The sequence below is a fragment of the Rhizophagus irregularis genome, chromosome 20 (assembly GCF_026210795.1).
Source record: "Rhizophagus irregularis chromosome 20, complete sequence".
Taxonomy (NCBI): Eukaryota; Fungi; Glomeromycota; class Glomeromycetes; order Glomerales; family Glomeraceae; genus Rhizophagus; species Rhizophagus irregularis.
This window is the reverse complement of record NC_089448.1, coordinates 2,915,157-2,937,443: the sequence shown is the minus strand read 5'-3', so window position 1 is coordinate 2,937,443 and position 22,287 is coordinate 2,915,157. Positions and strand designations below refer to the sequence as shown.

The 22,287-nt window shown below is 27.4% G+C and overlaps 4 protein-coding genes across 4 annotated transcripts; 2 read left to right on the top strand and 2 right to left on the bottom strand.

The window, feature by feature from the left end:
* Nucleotides 1–8,470: 8,470 nt before the first annotated feature.
* On the bottom strand, nucleotides 8,471–8,965 carry OCT59_013248 (uncharacterized protein; the record flags this gene model as incomplete). Its single annotated transcript, XM_025332090.2, has 1 exon — nucleotides 8,471–8,965. The coding sequence occupies one exon, from the start codon at nucleotides 8,963–8,965 to the stop codon at nucleotides 8,471–8,473; it is 495 nt and encodes a 164-aa protein (XP_025177333.2).
* Nucleotides 8,966–13,168: 4,203 nt separating this feature from the next.
* Nucleotides 13,169–13,639, bottom strand: OCT59_013247 (uncharacterized protein; the record flags this gene model as incomplete). The annotated part of the gene is made up of 1 exon (XM_025326178.1): nucleotides 13,169–13,639. One exon carries the CDS (start codon nucleotides 13,637–13,639, stop codon nucleotides 13,169–13,171), a length of 471 nt encoding a protein of 156 aa, XP_025177334.1.
* A 5,632-nt stretch (nucleotides 13,640–19,271) lies between these two features.
* Nucleotides 19,272–20,228, top strand: OCT59_013246 (uncharacterized protein; the record flags this gene model as incomplete). Its single annotated transcript, XM_066140679.1, has 2 exons — nucleotides 19,272–19,286; nucleotides 19,752–20,228. 2 exons carry the CDS (start codon nucleotides 19,272–19,274, stop codon nucleotides 20,226–20,228), a joined length of 492 nt encoding a protein of 163 aa, XP_066001539.1.
* A 29-nt stretch (nucleotides 20,229–20,257) lies between these two features.
* On the top strand, nucleotides 20,258–20,560 carry OCT59_013245 (uncharacterized protein; the record flags this gene model as incomplete). The annotated part of the gene is made up of 1 exon (XM_066140678.1): nucleotides 20,258–20,560. One exon carries the CDS (start codon nucleotides 20,258–20,260, stop codon nucleotides 20,558–20,560), a length of 303 nt encoding a protein of 100 aa, XP_066001538.1.
* Between the last annotated feature and the right edge of the window lie 1,727 nt (nucleotides 20,561–22,287).

Genomic DNA, 22,287 nt, shown 5'->3' with positions numbered 1-22,287 from the left:
TATTGAAAATAATTTGAATTTCATTTTGTAAGGTTAATTATAAACAAATGATTATCATTATCACACAGAGATGTGTAAAGAAAATTTAGTTTCAAATTATGCAAACGTGTACAAATAAATTTAAGATTTACTTGTTGGGAATATAGCCGACGTAACGCATGAATATTATTACTATAACAGATAATAGATTTATACCAATCTTTAAATAATTTCTAAAAAAGGATATACCATTTTAAAATTTTGAAACATAAAGGGAGAATATCAAAAATAAAACAATACGATGCATGGGGAAGGAAATAACAATGAAAAATAAATTACATAATAAGAAAACAACGTAAATTATGTAAAATTCTAATTTTCTACGATGATAATAGATATTCTAAACGCCTAAAATTTGTTTGTTTGATTCATTATAAATACACTTGGCTTCACCTTGTAAAATCCCATCAAAAGAAAAAAGTTCAAAGAATAAAAAAAAAATCAACTAATCAAAGAAATCAAACAAATATTAAATTCTTAAAATTCTTTCTCAAGTAAATTAATCAAAAATGAATCCAACAACTATTACCCCTAAACCAATTGTTATTGTTACTTCTGAAATAACTGAAAAACCTGATGGTAATCCTACAAACTCATGTTCTATAATGTAAACGGAAAAATTCTTCTACGGGGACGGCACAAATGACTTAACGACTTCGGTTATTATATGGAAAACCCTATGAAGATCAATTCTAACCAAAAATTATACCTAATGACGTAGCTACTATTCGTTACGAAATGGCCTGGAGCTATTATTTCTATTAAATTTCTTTATATTAACATGTATCATAAAAAAAATATCTTTAACTATATCTTTGTACTGTAATTTTAAAATATTTTTTTATATTTGTATATATTTTTATTTAATTGTTCATTAAAAATAAAATTTTTTTGATTTTACGTAAATTATAACTGAAATTATCTAATTATCCTATTAAATATCCTTCTGTTACGCTTCATTTTCAAAAGTTCTTTCATAAAAAAAAAAGTGATGCTTAATATTGAATGACCGTAAATCCCATTGATTTGTCGAGAGTACTGATTTTTACCAATTTTGCCGGAGTATGTCAATCTGGCTGATCATTTCAAAATTCTCGAACCTGAGAGAATTTTATCAAAAAATAATTTGCAAATAATTAATAATGCCTATTATAGTTAAATAGTAATGTTAATTTAATAACTGTCAACAGTTAATATATTTTTTTTATTTAATAATAACAAAAAAAAAATAGTATCCCAAGTTATAGCGTTATATCTTATCTGTTGTAGCATTATATATTATCTGTTATCATCTGTTATAACATTATCTATGAGAAAAGCAACATTTATTATACGTGTCGTCGTAATTATCGAATTATTGATTCAAGCAATTTGACTATGGCATATATTATTAATTTCATAAATACAATAATGCCATATATAAATTGTAAATTCTATAACGTTAACGTTGATTTTTTGAATGGATTTCTTTTTTTTTGTATCGTACAATCTTTCTATTTTATGGTATTTAAATTACGGCATAAGCTCCATAGTCCATATGCCGTATGCCGTAATTAATTCCGACGTCAAGTATAATATTGGCAAATATTCAAAACCTACCGTTTTAACGCGCATCCTGACGAATACGCTTTCTTTATAATTTAACATCACATCCTGTGACGCTAAACGCGTTAAAATGTTACAGTGAAAAAATGAGACGTGTTTCGACTGTTTCGTGCTTCGTGGACACATTAAGCACGTTATTAAAATGTTTTTTTTTTCCTTAAGAAAAAAAAATTGGTGGAAAAAAGCAAAAAAAAAATTCTATAGATAGATTAGAAAAAAAGGAAAACAATATATTATATATATGGGTCTGGTTCATTTCACCGACAATCATTTCACCGACACAAAAAGTAGATATTGAATATGAGATATTTTATTATAAAAAACTTTTTTAGATATTTAGTTTAGATCTAATAAGTATTGATACTTATTTCCATCTTAGACGGGTTAGTAGATAGAATAACATATAGTTATATTTATTGTATTTTTTTTTTTATTTTTTTATATATGTTATTATAAATTTCATTAAAATAATAAAACAAATATATATATATAAACTTTTTAGTTTTTGATCACAACAAAACATTAATACATTTATTAAAAAAAATAAAAGTATGCTATTCCCTTTATTAAATCTAACAAAGAAATACGTGTTACTAACAATAAAAATTCCCTATTTCATGTAAAGATATAATTATGTAAAAATATTTATAAAATTTCTATATAATTTTATATAGGCAATTTCTATTTGTACACGGGGTGTTTAAACACGGGTCATATTAGTAGATTAAAAACGGCATTCAAAACCTTCTTTAATGTCTTAAGTAAACTTGCAGAGCAGGTGAAAATATATATATTTATTTGTAATATAATAAGAATAAAAAGTAAAAGAGTATAATGTTGGTAGCATTCAATTTCAAATTAAAAAACAAAAAATTAGTCTATTAAAAATTATATTTATATGACCTGTGTACAAACACCCCGTGTAAACTTAGAAATTTTCTTTTATATATATGTCGGTGAAACGTTTGTCGGTGAAACGTTTGTCGATGAAATGAAGTAATTGTCGGTGAGTTAAACGCGACCCATCAATATCAATATCAAGTTGGCTTTTCATATATACATATCTATTCGGCGAAGAAAATACTGTAAAAACGAATTGTTTAACGAAAGATTAAACTGATTAAACGTTGTACGTAGAAAATGAAAAACAAAAAAAAATAAGATAAAAAAATATACGATAAAAAAAATAAAAAATAAAGAAAAAATATTTCATAAAATAAAAATTATCATAAAAAAAAAATAATAATAAATGAAAGGTTAAAAGAATGTATTTTCTCATTATAATGAATATAATGAGAAGTTAAATTATGATGACGATTGTTGATTTGAGATTCTATTGTATACTCATTGTTTTAAAGAAATTCTTTTATGATCCGAAAGGATCTTATAAATGTTTGCACCATATTGTAAAGATAATTCCATGGCCAGTTTATTAATATGCAAATTATAATTAGGAAATATAATTTGTGGGAGGGGTCTTGCCGAAATGATTCCAGATAATCTTAATTGATGGCCGATCATTGCCAAAAAAATCATCGAAATTAACATGCGAAGTGTATACGTGGTCACCGATTCCCCCCGTTAACGTGACCAGTGACTCACGTGCAGTATAAATAGTAATCACGTAATAAATTCATTAATTCATTTGATTTGACGTATCGAACTCACTAATGTCAGCTGGTAAATTTGTGTTTAATTGGACTCCTTTGTTAAATACTTGATATATACTGTATGTCCAAGAAAACTCTCCAACAAGTCAACAACATAATTACGATTTGTTTGAAGATTTGGATATATTACAATTAACGAAGCAAAATCATCTTTAACAGTTACATTTAAGAATATGAACTGATTTGGAGAATTAAAAAGTTGAAGTAACAGTTGAAATATCGAATTGAATCATTTCAATATCAAAAATACCGACTTGAAACAAAATCCAATTCGTTGTTATTTGAGATGGAGGAGATTGTTGGAAACATTCAAAGTCATAATCTATTAAATACATTTGATCATTTTGATGTAAACGCGTTCTAGGGCACGATTTGTTTCACATGTGATGTTCTCTAAAAAAAAAGACGAGAATAAGTTATAGCTTCTGTGGCAGTAATTATGAAAAAAAAAATCGAGAATACTCACAATTCCATACCTGAATCGAATGTTATGAAGAGAGAAATATTGTATTTCGAAATCGTGATATAGCATACTAATCACCACTAGGGATTGAAATCGATAATCGAATCAAAATCGAATCTCATTTGTTAAAGAGAAAATTGAAATTAAGCAAAAAAATTAATTTAGCATTGCATCCAAAATTAAAGTGAATGATTTAAAATATTTTCAAAAAAGAAAAATTGATCGATAATGCCCTTCAAAGAAATGACAAAATGATCGGCAATGATGTTCTAGTTAATTTACAGTTGGATATTAGTAACGATATATAATTTCTTAATAGATTTTACAATTTTAATTCAGAATTTATATATTTACATGGAATTAATTATCAAAGCTTAAAATGGATTATCTTTTAAGGAACAAAAAATCGAATCTACGAAGATTCGATAATCGATTCCCATCCCTAATCACCACAATTGTATCTAAATTTTTAAAAGTATAAGGAAATAAAAAATGATAAAAAAAATGATACAAGAAAATATATCAAAATTTACCAGCTGTTAAAATATGTAGAAAATCTTCGACATCTGACCATTTTCCCTGATATAAACCGGTACTCCCAAATTTTGGAACTAATTGGTACGAAAAGATTAATATAATAGATAAAAGAGAGAGAGAGAGAAGAGAGACTTTAATAATAACTTACCTCATTAGGAATCGCCGGTACTAGTAAGCAAACATTATTGGCGCGCTTTTTCTTTAATGAGTATACAATTAACGAAGTCATTATTACATCATTATTGGCAACAAAGATGTAGTAAGCGTTGCAGTTTAAGTTGTAATCGAACAGGCCGTTGCGGAAGTTCGTGCTTTAAGACATCTCTTTAGCCGTAGGTGGCTCAAGAGACATGGCTGATTCCGTATGGATAGCCGTCTTGAGCAAACAACCGTTTTGTACAATTATTGTGAATCTAGAAGCTCAATTATTATGTTGTACCCATCCAACATAAGAAACGTGATAACTATTTCCAATTATTTATTTCATTAGTCCTTATTTATGCAAACTTTTATTTACACAACTTTTTGAGGATATCGATATGCATATAACAGGTGGAAGACGAAGGCCCCATAAGGTGCACATTCTGGTAGTAACAATATAATTCGATATTTTTGGAAATCTATTATATTTTTCATTTATATGACTGTAAATCTCGTTAGCTCACATGCATTGTAAATCTTTGGTTGATCAATCGATTCAATTGGATTGGATTTTCCTACCAAGAGTATACCCCTATACCTAGGCTCGGTAATCCAAATATCAAGGTCCCAAGGGTACCATTACGCAGTAATGCACTGTCATGAGATAAGAATATGTTTGGAATGAGATAAAAAGAAATGAAAACGGTAAATAAATAATTAAAAAGAATAATTTTATGTTGAATCAATATTATAAATTAAGATCGGCTAAATAATCTACAATTCCTTTTCTTATAAATATATTCGTTTTTTGACTTGGCAAAAATATATCAATTTTTTCAACTCCAGAATCCATCTATAAAAATGCTCTCTACTACTTCTTTCAAAATTCTCTTCTTTTTCATTTTTTTCTTAGCAGTTTCAACTGTAAAAATTGTGGAAGGCTTACCTCAGATTGTCGCTCCCGGCCTTGTGTGTGTTGGGCTACCAAAGTGCGAAACTTGCTATTGCTTCTGCAATTTGTATCGAAATCAAATTAATTTAGATTGTGAAAAAGCATGTGCCTCTGACTGCTAAACAATTCAACATTACAAGAATTCATAACTTTCTGCACAGTTTTTTGTCACATATCACATCAACCGTCAGATGTTACACCACTTAACTAGGATCTTTACAAATCAGTGAATAATTGGTTATGTTTTGATATGTTTCAAATTTAATTAATTTATTTATTATATTTATTGCAAATCAATTTTAAATTAAATTTTATTTATTTTTTTTTTATGTAATCATCTTAGTAATATTAGTTTTTCGTATAGTTAATACTTAATATGTCATTATTTATTTTTTTTATGTAATCATCTTAGTAATATTAGTTTTTCGTATAGTTAATACTTAATATGTCAATGTATTTTTAGATAGTTTAGCAATTCAACCATACATCAATCTGATACATCAATAAATTAACACTTGTAGTCGATTACCATAAAATTTTATACTTCATATGAAGCAATATTTTAATTATTTTGTATACAAAAGCTACATTGAGTATTTATAATCTATAAATCGAATAAATTTTTGATTCAAAATTTGATTATAAACGCGATAATTTTGGATGTTATCTATATAATAGATGTAATAATTCATCATGCACTGAAAAAAACAGTGAACAATTGCCAATCAGTCCTATGGTTTGACCACTTACTGTATATTTGAACTTATTGAAAATTGGAATTAGAACAAAGTGAAGCAATGCATTTTTCATTTTTAAATTATTTGAATAAAAAAAGTCCAGTCTAGTGTTAACCTTACTGTCCGTCGAAGGCTAACTATGACTAGAAGCAGGGAGATGGTATGCTATGCTTTAGTCTAATCAGTGACACGCAATAATAGTTTATGTTTTTAAATCATAGCTAATAAAATATTTTATACGTGTAAAAGTAAAAAAGAAAAATTTGCACTTTATACAAACGGCTAGGATTTAACGAATTTAATTGGAACAAACCACCATGATTTAAATCTTGATTAATTTTTCTTGTCCATCTGATGATTATATTCAGCTTTTTGTTCAAGGTTAAAGGGTTTGTAGGCTTTATCCAGTGAGATACGATTACTAGTTGAGATTCGATTAATCGCGATTAGTCGATTCTATAATCGATTCTCAAAATTAGAATCAATTCCTATCCCTACCTTAATGTACAGTGAGGGTAGGGTGTACGATATTAACGTACGAACTGGCCGGAATTAACATTAACGCTATCACGCGCAAGTGCATAACTCCTAAACTCGGGCCAGTTCGTACGTTAATATACTTTATTTAAAGATTCTATTCAATTTTAAATAAACTTGCTTTAGTAATCTATAAAGATCTATAAACAAGTTAGTATTACCTTTAAAATGATAATTTTTTTTTGAACTTCATAAGAGGATAATTAAGATATACTGTATGTTGAACAGGTAGCTTATGAAAGAGCAAGATGGAAAGGTAAGTTTGATGTAGCTAAAGCCATTCTCCGGATTAGTTATACTGTAAATTATTGCATGAATTACCGACTTAACTATTCCACCACTGGTGCTCAACACGTTTTCACAAAATATAAAATTGTTCAGCACCCTTGAAAATGGTCAGAAAAAGATATATACACAAAATATCGCATTATAAAAAACAAAATTGAAACATATAGTATATAAGAAGTATATGCCACAGCATTAAATGTAGTACAGAATAATAAATTGATAACATAAAAAAAAAATAATTTTGGAATTTCTTAACTCATTATTATATATATCTGATATATATATATATTTTCACTATAACTATATACTCAAAAAATTTTGTTAGCTTTTCATTGTGAATTCAATTATTCAAAAAAAAAATTATAGTAACTGAATCAAAATCACTAGTTCTTAATTTGTGAATATGATATCTAATAACAATTAAAAATCAAATAAACTTTATACTTAGTCCACTTATCTCTAAGGATTTTGTTCGTGTGCTAAGTTGATATGGCATGACGAATCCGTAAATTCTTTAGTTATATTCATTTTGAGTGACACGTCCCAATGCCTTTGTACAGTTATATTTAGCTATAATATCATCAATCCGTTTATTCAGTAGCTTTAAAATTTTTAATATACGAAAAAATAGAATTATAGTCTTTGTGATATGATTTACATTAATACTAACATGTTTATAGATCTTTATAGATTGTTAAAAGCAAGTTTTATTTTAAAGTTAATAGAATCTTTAGAATTAATTAATTTATATAAGGTGGTTCAACCTTTACAATTGTTGGCTAAACATATCGTTAAAATTTGAAGAATTTAAGCATATCACCCTCAATTTTGAAAAGAAATTCATTAGGATAACCAGGAAAATAAAAAAAAAAATAAAAAGAATCCTTTTATACCATGTGTATAATTTCAATAGATGGAATGTTATTTCTTTTAAGAGTAATATCCGTTAATTGACCTTTCTTGCAGTTTAATAAGATTAATGGAGTCTTATTACAAAATCTTATCGCGTCCAATGAATTATCTTTAAATATCTTGAACGAACAATAGTGATAATGATGGAGTGAGTTTGCGATTATTCTTTAACCTATACTTGGGAATTAGTGACAACAATGTATTAATTAATCAGCATGTTTATTACATACAAAATAATGCAATAAAGCATAAAGATTAATAGAATGTTAAAATAAGATACTGTATTGTCGCCAATATCGTGTATAATAATATCCCAATAAATGGTTCGTCCTAAAGTTTCGTTTATATATGAACCGAAGTATTATTCATTTAAAGAATAGATTTATTGGATAAAAAACAAATAATTTTATTTATTATAATATGACATAAAAACTATACGATATAAAGAAATATAATATAAAAGAAAAAAAAACAGTACAAATAAAATTAATAAAAATAAAAGAAATACATAAAAGAAATAAAGAGATTTAAGAAACAAAAATTACGTGTAGCTAAGTTATATGCTATGTAATTATAATTTCAGAAAATTTTATTGTTGAAATTGAGTAAATTGGGTGTTATTCAAATAAGTATCTTCCTGTTGAGAAGGAGTTGGCATGAAGATAACTTTATACCCAGGGGTATCAAAGTAAAACATTCCAGGTTGAAACGGATTAAGTGGAAAAGGTGTGACGATAATTTTATGCCCTGGGATATCAAAACTAAGAACCCCTGATTGATGGGGGAACGGATTAAGTGGAATAGGTGTGACGATAATTTTATACCATGGGATATCAAAACTACGAATCCCAGATTGATTGGGAAACGGATTAAGTGGAATAGGTGTGACGATAATTTTATACCTTGGGATGTCAATACTGAGAATTCCAGCTTGAATAATACTATTCATGTTAAACGAATTAAGCGGAAAAGTAGTATTTTCAATAGTCTGTTGTGGACCAGGAACACACGGCAAGCTACCTGGAGGCAAAGTTGAAGTGATATTTTCATTATAAGTGGGTTGTTGATGTACAGTAGTGGTCATAAGTATCCCACCCCTTATAATTTCTGAAATCAAATAATAATACCTATTAAAATTTTTTGGGATTCAAGTATAATACTAACTTTGATCACGTGTAAAATTTTAAGTTTATATGATGTATATTATAGGAGTTAGATGATTAGTGAATTTTTAGCTGCAAAATGCTGATCTTTTTTAATAAATAATATTTTACACGTAAATATTTAATACTAAAGCAAAATTTTGAAAAAATAGTTACTTACATTCATTATAGTTAGGATTATAATCTTTTATTTGGCCAAAAATACCATCAAAATAAAGACTTAATAATGAAAAAAATCATACTATCTATTAAAAATCTGTTATTTTGATCATTTTTTTAGCTCTAAGATTTAGTAAACCAATTTTTACTTAAGTAAAGTTTTGACATTTATTTTATGCATAGTACCTATAAAGGAGATCTCTTGGCTTATTCCTATGATATTTTTATCAAATATAACTTAGAATAAACCTTGCATAAAGTTGATAATTCAAAATACAATCAGAAATTATGAATAAATAAAAGGAAAAATATGATATAATTGAAATTTCCCAAATATGTATTTTGTCTGGTAAAAAATTTAAGGAAAATGTGTAGTAACTCTTGAAATTAATATATTCAAAAAAAAAATTTATATATTTAAAAGACTAAGGTGTGAAATAATAAAGAAATGAAAATATATGTGTAAAAAAAAAAATTTTTAGAGACACAAAATTTACTGATCATCCAACTCCTAAAATATGCATCATACAAATTTAAAATTTTACACACAATTAAGGTTAGCATTATACTTGAATCCCAAAAAATTTTAGTGGGTGTTATTATTTGATTTCAGAAATTATGAGGGGTGGGATACTTATGACCACTACTGTAAGTAATGGTTTGTATAAAATGTTGAAATATTATCGGAAGAGTCGCCGGCAATCACATAATTATTATTATGTTGTTCCGCAGTAGATTGTAAATTAAACGTGGGATCATTTTGATTATTTTGTAAATTATTTTGACTCATAATCGAATATTTATGAATTTTATTTTTATTATTGGAAAGTTTTAAATAAATTGATGCAATTTTTTTTTTTTTTTTAAGAAGGTTATGTTATGTAGTTCATTCGGATGATCAAGTACAGTACGTACGTATTCATCCGAAAATAAGCAACAACTTTTGCACGTAATGCAGGCCAAGATTTAGTAATGCAGGCCAAAAAATGCCATAATTCCGCCCATGTTGCTTATTTTCGGGGAGTTGCTTATTTTCCGATGAATACGGGACTGTGATTTATGGATTAGAATCCCATGAAACGTTAATCAAATGGGCCATATTTATTTATGCAAGTAAACCGACTAATAATGAATACTAATTAGGATAAATAATTAAAATATATTCATTTAAACTATGTACAGTATATTTTGTTATTTTAAAAAGTATTTCTTAAATAACTGTCATCTCGAATTTATTTTGAAATCCACTCACCTTTTCGATTATCAAAAAAAAAAAAAAAGGCTGAGGTAACACCGAAAGACAATGTATAGCGTATTGTTATGAATGATACTTATGATATTTTCCTTCTTTATTATCTTTTAGAAAGAAAATATGACGTTATATATATACTTTTTTGATTTTGGAAAAAAGTATTTTATTTCCAAATAATAATTTTTTTTCGTCACAATTTTCAACCGTTTGGTACCACTTTTTTAGACAATTAACGCCGAGTTTTGAAGTCATGTTACATAAAATAATATATTTGGAAATTTATGATTGAAGGATCGGCTAAGATAAATATTATTTATGGTTAGAGTAATTTAAAGAAAAGAAAATGTGGGAATTATTTATTTTTATTTTTAATTACCATGTGAACTAAGCTACTTAAAGATTACAAACTAGTCAAAACGAAATCCAAAAAAAAAGTAGACCAAGCCGCCAAATTGACAACGTCACAATGGGTCGAAAATAAAAAAAACCTGTGGAGGGACTCTCCCAAGATAATCCCGCCCACTAAACGAACTGTGAAAAATAGGAAAAAAAAATATGAAAATAAAAAGTACATATTCTGAATCTAAACTAGAAAAATAAAAAAACCCCAATGGGAAAAATTAGACTAGTTTACGCAAGGCTTCTAAGATTTCCGCTAAGATCTTTGATCGTGATGCCTCGTCTCTTGCGATTTCTGTTTGGAATTCGTAGAATTAGATTGTTTGTCTTTCTTTTGTTTTCGTGATTCATTTTGCTTGGTGCTTGTTGGGTATGCCCTGATGACCTTTTAGATTGCGTTGGAGGAGTGTAACAGCTCCACTTCGAGGAATTAGATTTGGTTACTTAATGCGTTCCGCATATTTAAATGTGGGAATTATAAAAAACAAATTCAATATAATACTGTATAACAATTAAGTCATGGTACTTTTCCCAATTTAATATTGAATACTTTCTCAGTTAGTATAATTAATTCAATAAACTATAATTATGAATTTAGGATCGAGCTATCTGTCCCGCCACTACATCCTTAACTAATGTAAATACCCAGCTTCTATTAAAAACATTTTACCGTGTCGTCAGTAGTTTAAATATATCCCGTGATTTATTATTTGTCCATCGAAGAAATGGGTATCCAATTTGCTAATTGAAATCCAAGAAAATATACTTTTAGTATCTGGATATACATTTTTATCATATGACCTTGATATATCATGTAACTTTAATTATAATTTATTGTGCTTTGCAACGATTAATATCACCAATGATAGCAGATAATTGGTAAAGATTTGGTCACGTGATAACGATATTATCGTGTAACCCATTGTATAGACTTTAGCTTAATTACAGCTTAATTATTGCTTGTTTTTGATTTTTTAAAAATAACAAAATTAGCGGCAATTATTTTTAATATACGGAGCACGATATTATCCGGACCCGGCTCATGCGTAGATCGTCGTGGAATTCCAGGGGATTTCTGCGATTATAGCTGATTTCAAAAAGGTAGAGACACTTAACAAATTTTAAAGAACTCGGAGATATTCAGTAAAGCTTGATATAAAATAAAAATTATACGCTAGTTTTGGAGTAATATTCCGAGAATGGAAAGAAAATATATATATATATATATATATATACATATGTATATATATAAATAAACAAATAAAAACTTAAGCCCTTCATTTTTTTTTATGAACTCCATTCTAGAAATTATATTATTTTTGATATGATTCGTAGGAATAACTAATTCAATTGGGAAAAAGATCTACAATTTCAACATGATATAAAAAGTTTCAAACTTTAAATTAACGAATAATGAACCGGATGCTGATCCTTTTCAAAATGAAATTTCAGCCTCATGTAAAAGAGAGCATATTTAACAATACATGATAATGATAAAAATTGACGGGATCATCATACATTAAAAAGTTATTTAGGCGTTAGTGTTTTACTTAAAATTTTTTTTTTTTTACTAAGCTCTCCTTTCAGTAAAACAACAAGGTACGTAATTGGTCTACATTGATGTTATACAAAATTATACCTAAAATATAGAATATAATCGATCCGTATAAATAAATACTCTTAAAAAAATATGAACTAACCAAATTTAACAAATAATAATTTTGGGAATTAGAATTTAAAAAAAAAATAAAATAAAAAATAAAATAAAATAAAATAAAATGATCTATTAAAATAATTTTTTTTTTTTTGTTGTTGTTGTTTCGTAATAACAGATAACTAACGAAAAGGTATTATTATGAACAATAAATCTGAATTCATATTATTGTTCTTTTTTAGTATAATACGATCACGAAATAAAAATTCTAAAATAAAAAAATTTTTTATATTGCATTTTTTTATGTATAAATATATAATAAAAGTGATTTTAACAACTTGAGATAATTTATTAATTCGTAATTAGAATAAAAAAAAAAAATTTACAAAAGTTACTGTATTGTCGTGTATAATATTCCAATAAATGGTTCGTTCTAAAATTTCGTTTATATATGAACCGAAGTCATTATTCATTTAAAAGATAGATTTTGTTGGATAAAAATAATATTTTATTTATAATAATATGACATAAAAACGATACGATATAAAGAAATACAATATAAAAGAATAAAAAAAAATACAAATAAAATTAATAAAATAAAAGAAATACATAAAAGAAATAGCTAAGTTATATGCTATGTAATTATAATTTCGAAAAATTTTATTGTTGAAATTGAGTAAATTGGGTGTTCGTGGTATTTGAAGAAGAATAATTTAAATAAGTATTTTCCTGTTGAGAAGGAGTTGGTATGAAGATAACTGTATACCCAGGGATAACAAAACTAAGGATTTCAGATTGAGAAGGATTAATACTAGTCATGTTAAATAGAGGAATATTCTCAATAGACTGCTGGGGACTAATAGGATGCTCAGCTGGACTAACATACTGCGGATCATACGATAGAGGTGAAGTTAAAGTTGAAGCAGTATATTCATTAGAAGTAGGTTGTTGTTCGGAGTTATTGGTGTTTGTATAAAATGATGGGGAAATATTATCAGAAGGGATGAAATTCATATCATTATAATTAGTATTTGAAGAAGAATGTTCTGGTTGAATAACAGTAGATTGCAAATTACTGAATTCAGTAAAAGTGGGATCACTTTGATTATTTTGTAAAGTATTTTGACTCATAATTGAATTTTGAAAAAAGTTTATGAAGTTATATTATAATTGGAAAGTTTTAAATTGAAATGATTTTTTTACTTTCGAAGAAAAAATTTTGGACCATTTTTATAATAAAAATTATGACTACCATTATTTTTTGTAAAACGATAAAAAATATTTATACAACGTGAAACAAATGAAACAATACGTCTTTGATTATTTATACGTCTTTGTGAAACGACAAATGGGATTATTTTGATTTTTTTGTGAAATGACAAAATACAGATTACTGGACGCACTTTTTTTGTGAATTATCCGTGTTTTTTTTTTGTGACGGGATCCGAATTTTTATTTATATACGCTATTATATATTTATATTTATACATATAAAAAATATATATAATGAAGATTACGTTGATTTGTTTTTTTTTCTATTATATTATAATTATAAATACGCACACTTTTTTATACAAAAAAGGTTGTTACTTTTTTTTTTATGTAATTTATGTAATCAGAGATACAGGTTTTTGTTTCTCGTTAACCGTATATAGATTAAATTAAAAGCTGTTTACAATCATATGAATAAAAAATTTTTTCTTGTTGATTGTTTTCAAAAAAAAAATATTTCCGTTAATATTTTTTTTACTACCCTCGCATAAATGATAGTATATTATTATATTATTATAATAAAATAAATAAATAAATTAAATTACCAATATAAAGGAAAATATTGAAGTGTGGGGAATTCTTTTACAATGTTATCAAACTTTATTATTACTTACTTACTATAGTATACCGTGTCCGTAAAATTCCATATAATCCTAATTATGTTCGAACTTTCAATACATGAAAATCGTACATTTTTAGCAAGAAATATAGGAAATATTTATTTAAAAAAATTTTTTTATTTATAGTACTTTTTTTTATATACTTTATTCTATTTTATTATTATATATATTTATCACGCAAAAAAAATTCCTTTAAATACGGAGTAAATAATTTTCGTCGTTAAAAAAAAAATAATTTAAAATATAAAAAAAAATTAAAAATTATATAAAAAAATAAAGAAGAAAAATAAAAAAAAAACTTATTATAATTTAAAAATTTTTTTTTTTATTTTTAAAAATTTTTTCTTCTTTCTTTCTTCAATTTTTTTTTTTCTTATTTTATACATTACATTTCACAAAATTTTAGCATAAATTGGTTGCTGTTAATAAAGTATAGTAAGTTTTATAAATATGCATAATTTAATGCCATTTTCTATTTCTTCAGTATTTTTGGGGCTTTTCTACCCAAGGCTTGCCATCCCATCGGTGTCATTCAACCATTCCCCAACATGCCTGTGTGTCTTCTTTTGAATTGGGATCTGAATCGACTTGTAGTGTGGGCTTTTTCTCAGGAACAAGCTTCTTCTTCAGAACTGACTTTTCTTTCAACTCATCGATTTTTTAGTGAAAAACTAGTACGTATAAGATTTATAATTATTAAAGATGCCGACACTTTTATGATCATCTGTAACATAGAAATTAGAAAGCATAAAAAAACCATAACAGATAACAGATATTTCCATAATTAAAAATAGTATGAATAATTAATTTCATGTGTAGTATAATTATAATAATAATAATAAATTCGCATTTTAATTAATTAGTATATTTGGTTTGCCCTCAAAATTATCAAAAATTCACAAAAATCATCGATCGTTTGTTTTTGTTTCACACTTTTTTTTCGTTTTTTTTTTTATTTTAAGAGGAATTATCTTCAAATCAATTTTTAACAAACGAACTAGTGACTTTTTCAATAAAAGTAAAACTTTTCCTCTTTTTTCTCAAGATTTTTTTTTTATTTTATGATTTCTTTTAAAAATTATTATTTCAAAATAATAGTTAACAGATGACATTAGCCATGCCTAGTAAAAAAAAAGTAATCAGCCAGGTATTACTCTAATTAGAAGGGGAAATCCTTTGGACTGTCAAATTAACCAACATATTCAATATTGAAGAAAATCCATTGTTATACCTAAATTATTTATAACCTAAATTCTATATGTAACGATAAACCTAACTATAGAACGCTCAAGAATAAACAAATATGCGTAAACACTCATTGATGAATATGAAATAACAAAGTAGGAAATTGTCGGAAATTAATATATTAAATAATAATCCTCGCTTCGCCTGCTTATTTTCCGAAAAAGCGGATGATCAATGGATTTAATTAATTAAATGGTGAACTTAAAAAAAAAAGTGAAAATCATGAAAGATTTATTATTCTAATATTGATAGATTTTTTTATCTAATATTGATCCGTGAAAAAAAATCATGAATTATTGTTAGGAACCGTGGGATAAATATAGATAATCTTTCCGCATAACATAATGAACAAAGAAGTAATTATAAAAATAGTCTAACTATAAGACACGCTCTTTATAAAAAAAATTTTCGTGGAAATATATTTAATGTTATGATAGAGTATTAGAGTAAAAAATTCATAATAATTGTGTAAGATGTAGTACTATTCAGAGATTATACATTTTATCACAAAGATACAAATATTATTAAATAAATAACAAGAAATTAAGGAATATTAAGTATTCAGTCTTTACCCTTATAAATTATAAATTATATGCTACCTGTCAATATGTGAAAATAAATATCTTATACACTCATAAAAAGAAAGATAAAGAGAACAATAAAAAAAAAGAATATACAATCTACTGTTCAACCGGAACATTCTTCTCCAAATATTAATTATAATGATGTGAATGTCAACCCTTCTGACAATATTTTGCCATCGTTTTATACAAATATCAATAACAACCCATTTCTAATGAATGTATTGTTTCAACTTTAACTTCACCTCTATCGTATGATCCGCAATATGTTAGTCCCCAGCATCCTTTTGGTCCCCAGCAGACTGTTGAAAATATTCCTCCACTTGGTTCATTTAACATGACTAGTATTAATCCTTCTCAATCTGAAATCCTTAGTTTTGATATTCCTGGCTTTAAAATTATCGTCATTCCTACTTTTCTCATAAACAATCCTACGTAAATCCAAAAAAATATTATTTTATTCATAAAGTTTCTCTGATTATTGTTCCAGTTATTAGTATATGATAAACATTAAGCAAAGGTTTCTTTATATTTTTTATTGTCCATTTGTATTTTTATCCACCTTTAGTAAAATTATACGAATAATAATTTATAAACGAATAATTACGAATCATCTATTGAAATTATATATACATTATATAAAAGGGTTTATTTTATTTTTTTTATTTTTCTGGTTATTCTAATGAACTTCTTTTTCAAAATTAAGAGTGATGAGTCTAAAATGTTTGTAGTCGTAATACTCATGTAAGACACTTGGAAAACATTTCTCTTGTCGATATTTTGGTTTAAATTTCCTGTCAAGTAAAATTAGCAGTGTGTGATAAATAAATATCCTAAATGTAAATATGCACGTATTAATGAAATCCGCGTAAATTCTTCCAAATTTAATGATATGTTTAGGCCAACAATTGAATGTACAGTGAGGGTGTACGATATTAACGTACGAATGGCCGAAATTAACGTCAACGTTATCACGTGCAAGTAAAGTTGCTTGCCGAAAATAAAAAGGTCATTGCCGAAATAGTAAAAATAATTTCGGCAATTCGACATGACGAAATGAAATTATTTTATTCTTAAAATTGACCAAATTGCAAATGACGAAATAGAAAAATAATTTCGACAATTTCGACAAGCAACTTTATGTGCAAGTGCAGGGGCCAGTTCGTTAATATCGTACCCCACTGTACGTTAAGGACGCCCCTTTATATAAATTAATTTTAAAGATTCTATTCACTTTTAAAATAAAACTTGCTTTTAACAATCTATAAAGAGGTTAGTATTATCTTTAAAATGATAATTTTTTTTTGAACTTCATAAGAGGATATTAAGATATATGTTGAACAGGTAGCTTATGAAAGAGAAGTTCACCGGATTAGTTATACTGTAAATTATTGCATGAATTACCGACTTAACTATTCCACCACTGGTGCTCAACACGTTTTCACAAAATATAAAATTGTTCAGCACCCTTGAAAATGGTCAGAAAAAGATATATACTCAAAATATCGCAATATAAAAAACAAAATTGAAACATATATATAAGAAGTATATGCCACAGCATTAAATGTAGTACAGAATAATAAATTAACAACATAAAAAAAAATAATTTTGGAATTCCATATATTTAATTAACTCATTATTATATATATCTGATATATATAGTATATATTTTCACTATAACTATATACTCAAAAAATTTTGTTAGCTTTTCATTGTGAATTCAATTATTCAAAAAAAAAAATTATAGTAACTGAATCAAAATTAGTGAATATGATATCTAATACAATTAAAAATCAAATAAACTTTATACTTAGTCCACTTATCTCTAAGGATTTTGTGACGTGTGCTAAGCTGATATGGCATGACGAATCCGTAAATTTCTTTGGTTATATTCTTTTTGAAAGACCCAATGCTTTTGTACAGTTATACTTTAGCTATAATATCATCAATCTGGTTATTCATTAGCTAAATATACGAATATACGAAAAAATAGAATTATAATCTTTATGATTGTATTTACATTAATATTTAATACTAACCTGTTTATAGATCTTTTATAGATTGTTAAAAGCAAGTTTTCTTTTAAAGTTAATAGAATTTTCAGAATTAATTTATATAAGGTTTACAATTGCTGGCCTAAACATATCGTTAAAATTTGAAGAATTTACGCGGATTTCATTAATACGTGCATATTTACATTTAGAATATTATTTATGATCTACTCCGCTAATTTTACTTGACTGGAAGATTTAACCCAAGATATCGACAAAGTGAAATGTTTTCCAAGCGTTTTACATGAGTATTACGACCATAAACATTTTGGACTCATATCCCCCTCAATTTTGAAAAAGAAATTCATTAGGATAACCAGGAAAATAAAAAAATAAAAACAATCCCTTTATACCATGTGTATAATTTCAATAGATGGTTCGTCCCAAAATTGAAATTATTTCGTTTATCGTATAATTCTACTAAAGGTGGATTTATTTCGTTTGGATGGATAAATTATTTTACCCGCCAAAATTATCACTTAAATCACGTGATAAATTTTGAAATGCTGTGTCTAATATCATGTGATCTGTATTACGGCGAAAAGATGAAAAAAAACTCTCCCCCTTTCCGTTTTTTTTATTAAAGATCCGCAGTAAGCGTCAAATTTCCCACAAAAATTTTTTTTCTCGAGGAGTGAGGACCACGGGGTGGCCTCAACGGAAAGGCCTCCTCATTTATTACTTTATTACTTTGCCCTTCGAGAGAGAAGTGGACGGACCTTATGGCCTCTCCACGGAAGTTTATACCTGCTGGTCCAGCTTCCCTTTTTTCACCTATAAATCAGCACTATGCTTACGCATTTTTTTCGTCACCAACGGGTTCTCCCTCGACGCATTCAAACAAAATTTTTTAACCTTATCCGGATAAAATTATTGGATAGAATTAAAATTACTAGGTCACGTGGCGAGCAATAACACCGCCGCAATACTTCTACAAAAACTTATTTTAAATTTCTTACAAACGATATCGGTTTCATTTTGGCATATTCATACCATGCCAACATTTTGGGTCACACGACTATGATCCTAACATCTCTTACAGATGCAATATTCCTAGCCCCTTCATTATGTTTTGCACCAAAAACACTTAGAAATTTACGGTTCCCCTGCAAAGACGCAGCAAAAAGAATTGGAGAAATCATTATTCAACTCTCATTTCAATCATTCAAAGGCTGATCACGCATGGAAGCTCTATAATGACTGGCGTGTTAAAGGGCGTAAAACAATCTCTTCCCAACGCCTTGGAATTTCTTACACTAGCCGATACCAGGCAAATGGACGCGAAGATATCATCCTCTTCCATGGGCGTCGTAACATGTACTACAAATGTTTAGAAAATTTACGGCCTCATCCTTCACACAACCCTAACATTGCACGAAAACAACAGGCCAGATTTCAACGTGCCTGCAGACGCGTTTTTACACGAAAGAAAATCATTTAAACAGAATCTTCTAGTTTTATAAAAGTCTTTAAGGCTTCGTCCTTCGAAGAACGATTAGTACAATCAAAAAAACATCACTTTCTCTTTTGGAAGCAACAACGAATTAACAAACCCGTGCAACATTTGCACTATAGAAAATCACCTTCTCTTCCTTTGGTACATCATTATCGATTCGATACGTTAATTTATTCACTTACACCATCTATCCCACCTTATATGGGTTCAATTATATATTCCTCCATCATCAGGGAAAGAACTTTGGGCGTTCCTGATGACTTATTACCTTTTATTCCTGATGGCTCGTTAATTGCTAAAAAATCTAAAAAAATTCTCGTACCTGGCACTACTGAATATGTAGTTAAGCTACGACAGCTTAAAAATGCTCACGTTAAAGCGGAGATTGAAAGAAATAGAGAATCCAGAAGACGCGCTAAGGCCTCTTCATCAACATCTGCAATTAACCCTATATCTCTTTCTAAGGATGAGATCACCCCCTGGCTTCGTCATTAATCACTAAAATCACCTCCAAAGACGAAGACATGGAATTCGATTTAGTGCGCGATCTTACGCGCTTTCAAAACACTTATCACCAAAGAATATCAAGTTTACTAACATCTATCAGGGAGCTTGATGAATTATCTTCCGACACTGACTCCAGTTCGGCGAGTCAATCTTGGCAATCTATTAAACAGGCACGTTTATTGAAAAGGTATTATAAATTTGAAGTACCTTTCACTACAGTCATCAACGTTAATCAACCACACTACGCTGATACTCGAAATCAATACATGCGAATGGTTAATCCTTCGTTAAAACGCAAAAAATCCAAAGTGCTCACATGATAATAGACCACCCTACGTTACGGTGTATAACTCCGGATATGGAGTATAAGTCCAATATGGACATTTAATTACTATTCTTTTTCTTTTTTTATTACTCCTTTTACTTTTATTAGTAGTATTTCTTTTTTTAGTTTAAAAAGATAATTTCTACATCATTACACGTGTTTTTGTAACACACATTTTATTAAAATCTAAACAATTTTGAATAGTGTTGAACCATTTCACCCCTGACAGTATTTACGGGTGATAACCTTCAGGTTAAAAGAAAAATACGGTGCATTTAAGTTTCTTTTTATTTGTTCGCTAGTGTTCTGGGTTAGTAGATCTGGCTTTGCCTAGGATTCTTTTTGAATAAGAGGCGTGGCGGTCACTTTTTGTTCCCCCAGGGGATTGGACCTACTCGCATTAGCTTAGCTTTGTTCTTTTTCTTTGTAAATCGACCTGCTAGCAGTTGTTTGTAGTCCCGCCGGGTCAACTGTCTATATAATAAAAATAAAATAAAAATTACGGCGAAAATAACAACGATACAATATAGTGAAATACAATATAAACAATACAAATGAACAATAAAAAATATAAAAGAAATAAAAGAAATAAATAAAAATTTAAAAAATTTTATGAGTAAATTGGACGGCCAAATACATATTATTTAGATGGGGAGTAGCTATTTATGATGTTATTAATTTATGCACAAAACTTCATGTCATGTGCATTCATGCATTGAAAGTGAGAATGCAAATAAGTACCGTACCAGCCGAAATTTTATGTTCTTTGATATATATATATATACACTTCTAACTAAATGTGAAAAACAATCATAATAATTTTTGTGTAACAAAGAATATGAGAGTGACGGAAGGGGTCAAATAATAATCAAATAAGAATGCATGTTAATTAACGCTTAAATACTCTGCTCACTTTATTTGACTGGAAGAAATGTTTTATCAAGCGTCTTGCATGAGTATTGTGACCACAACATTTTGGACTATCGTCTTCGACTTTTGCATGTAAATTGAAATTCATGAAATTACGACTCCTAAAATTATTTATAATAAGCAACTATAAATATAAAAAAAGATCTGCACAAATCGAAATACCGCATACATCCGAAATTAAGCACCCTTTTTTGACCGTAATGCTGGCCGGGAACAGCATAACGTAGGGCAAAATTTTAATAATTCTGGCCAGAGTGCTTACGGATGTATACGATATGATTAAAAAGAATGCTTGTTTATAAATTATTATTCATATAATTTAATTAAAGTGAATTTATTTCGTTTAAGGATAAAGAATATTTTATTTATATAAATAAAAATAACAGTTATACAATATAAAGAAATATAATATAAAGAAATACAATATAATAAATAAAAATCAAAATTAAAAATATAAAAAATAAAAGAAATAAAAAGAGTAAAAATTACGCGTAACTAAAGTGTAACAAAATATTTTATTGTTGAAATTGGGTAAATTGGGTATTCGTGTTATCTGAAGAAGAATAATTCAAACAAGTATTATTTTGTTGAGAAAATGTAGGTATAATGATAATTTTATACCCTGGGATATCAAAACTAAGAATTTCAGATTGAGAAGGATTAATACTATTCATGTTAAGTGGAAAAATAGTATTTTCAATAGTCTGTTGTGGACCAGGAACACATAGTGAGCTGACTGGAGGCAAGGTTGAAGTGATATTTTCATTATAAATGGGTTGCTGATCCGAGTAA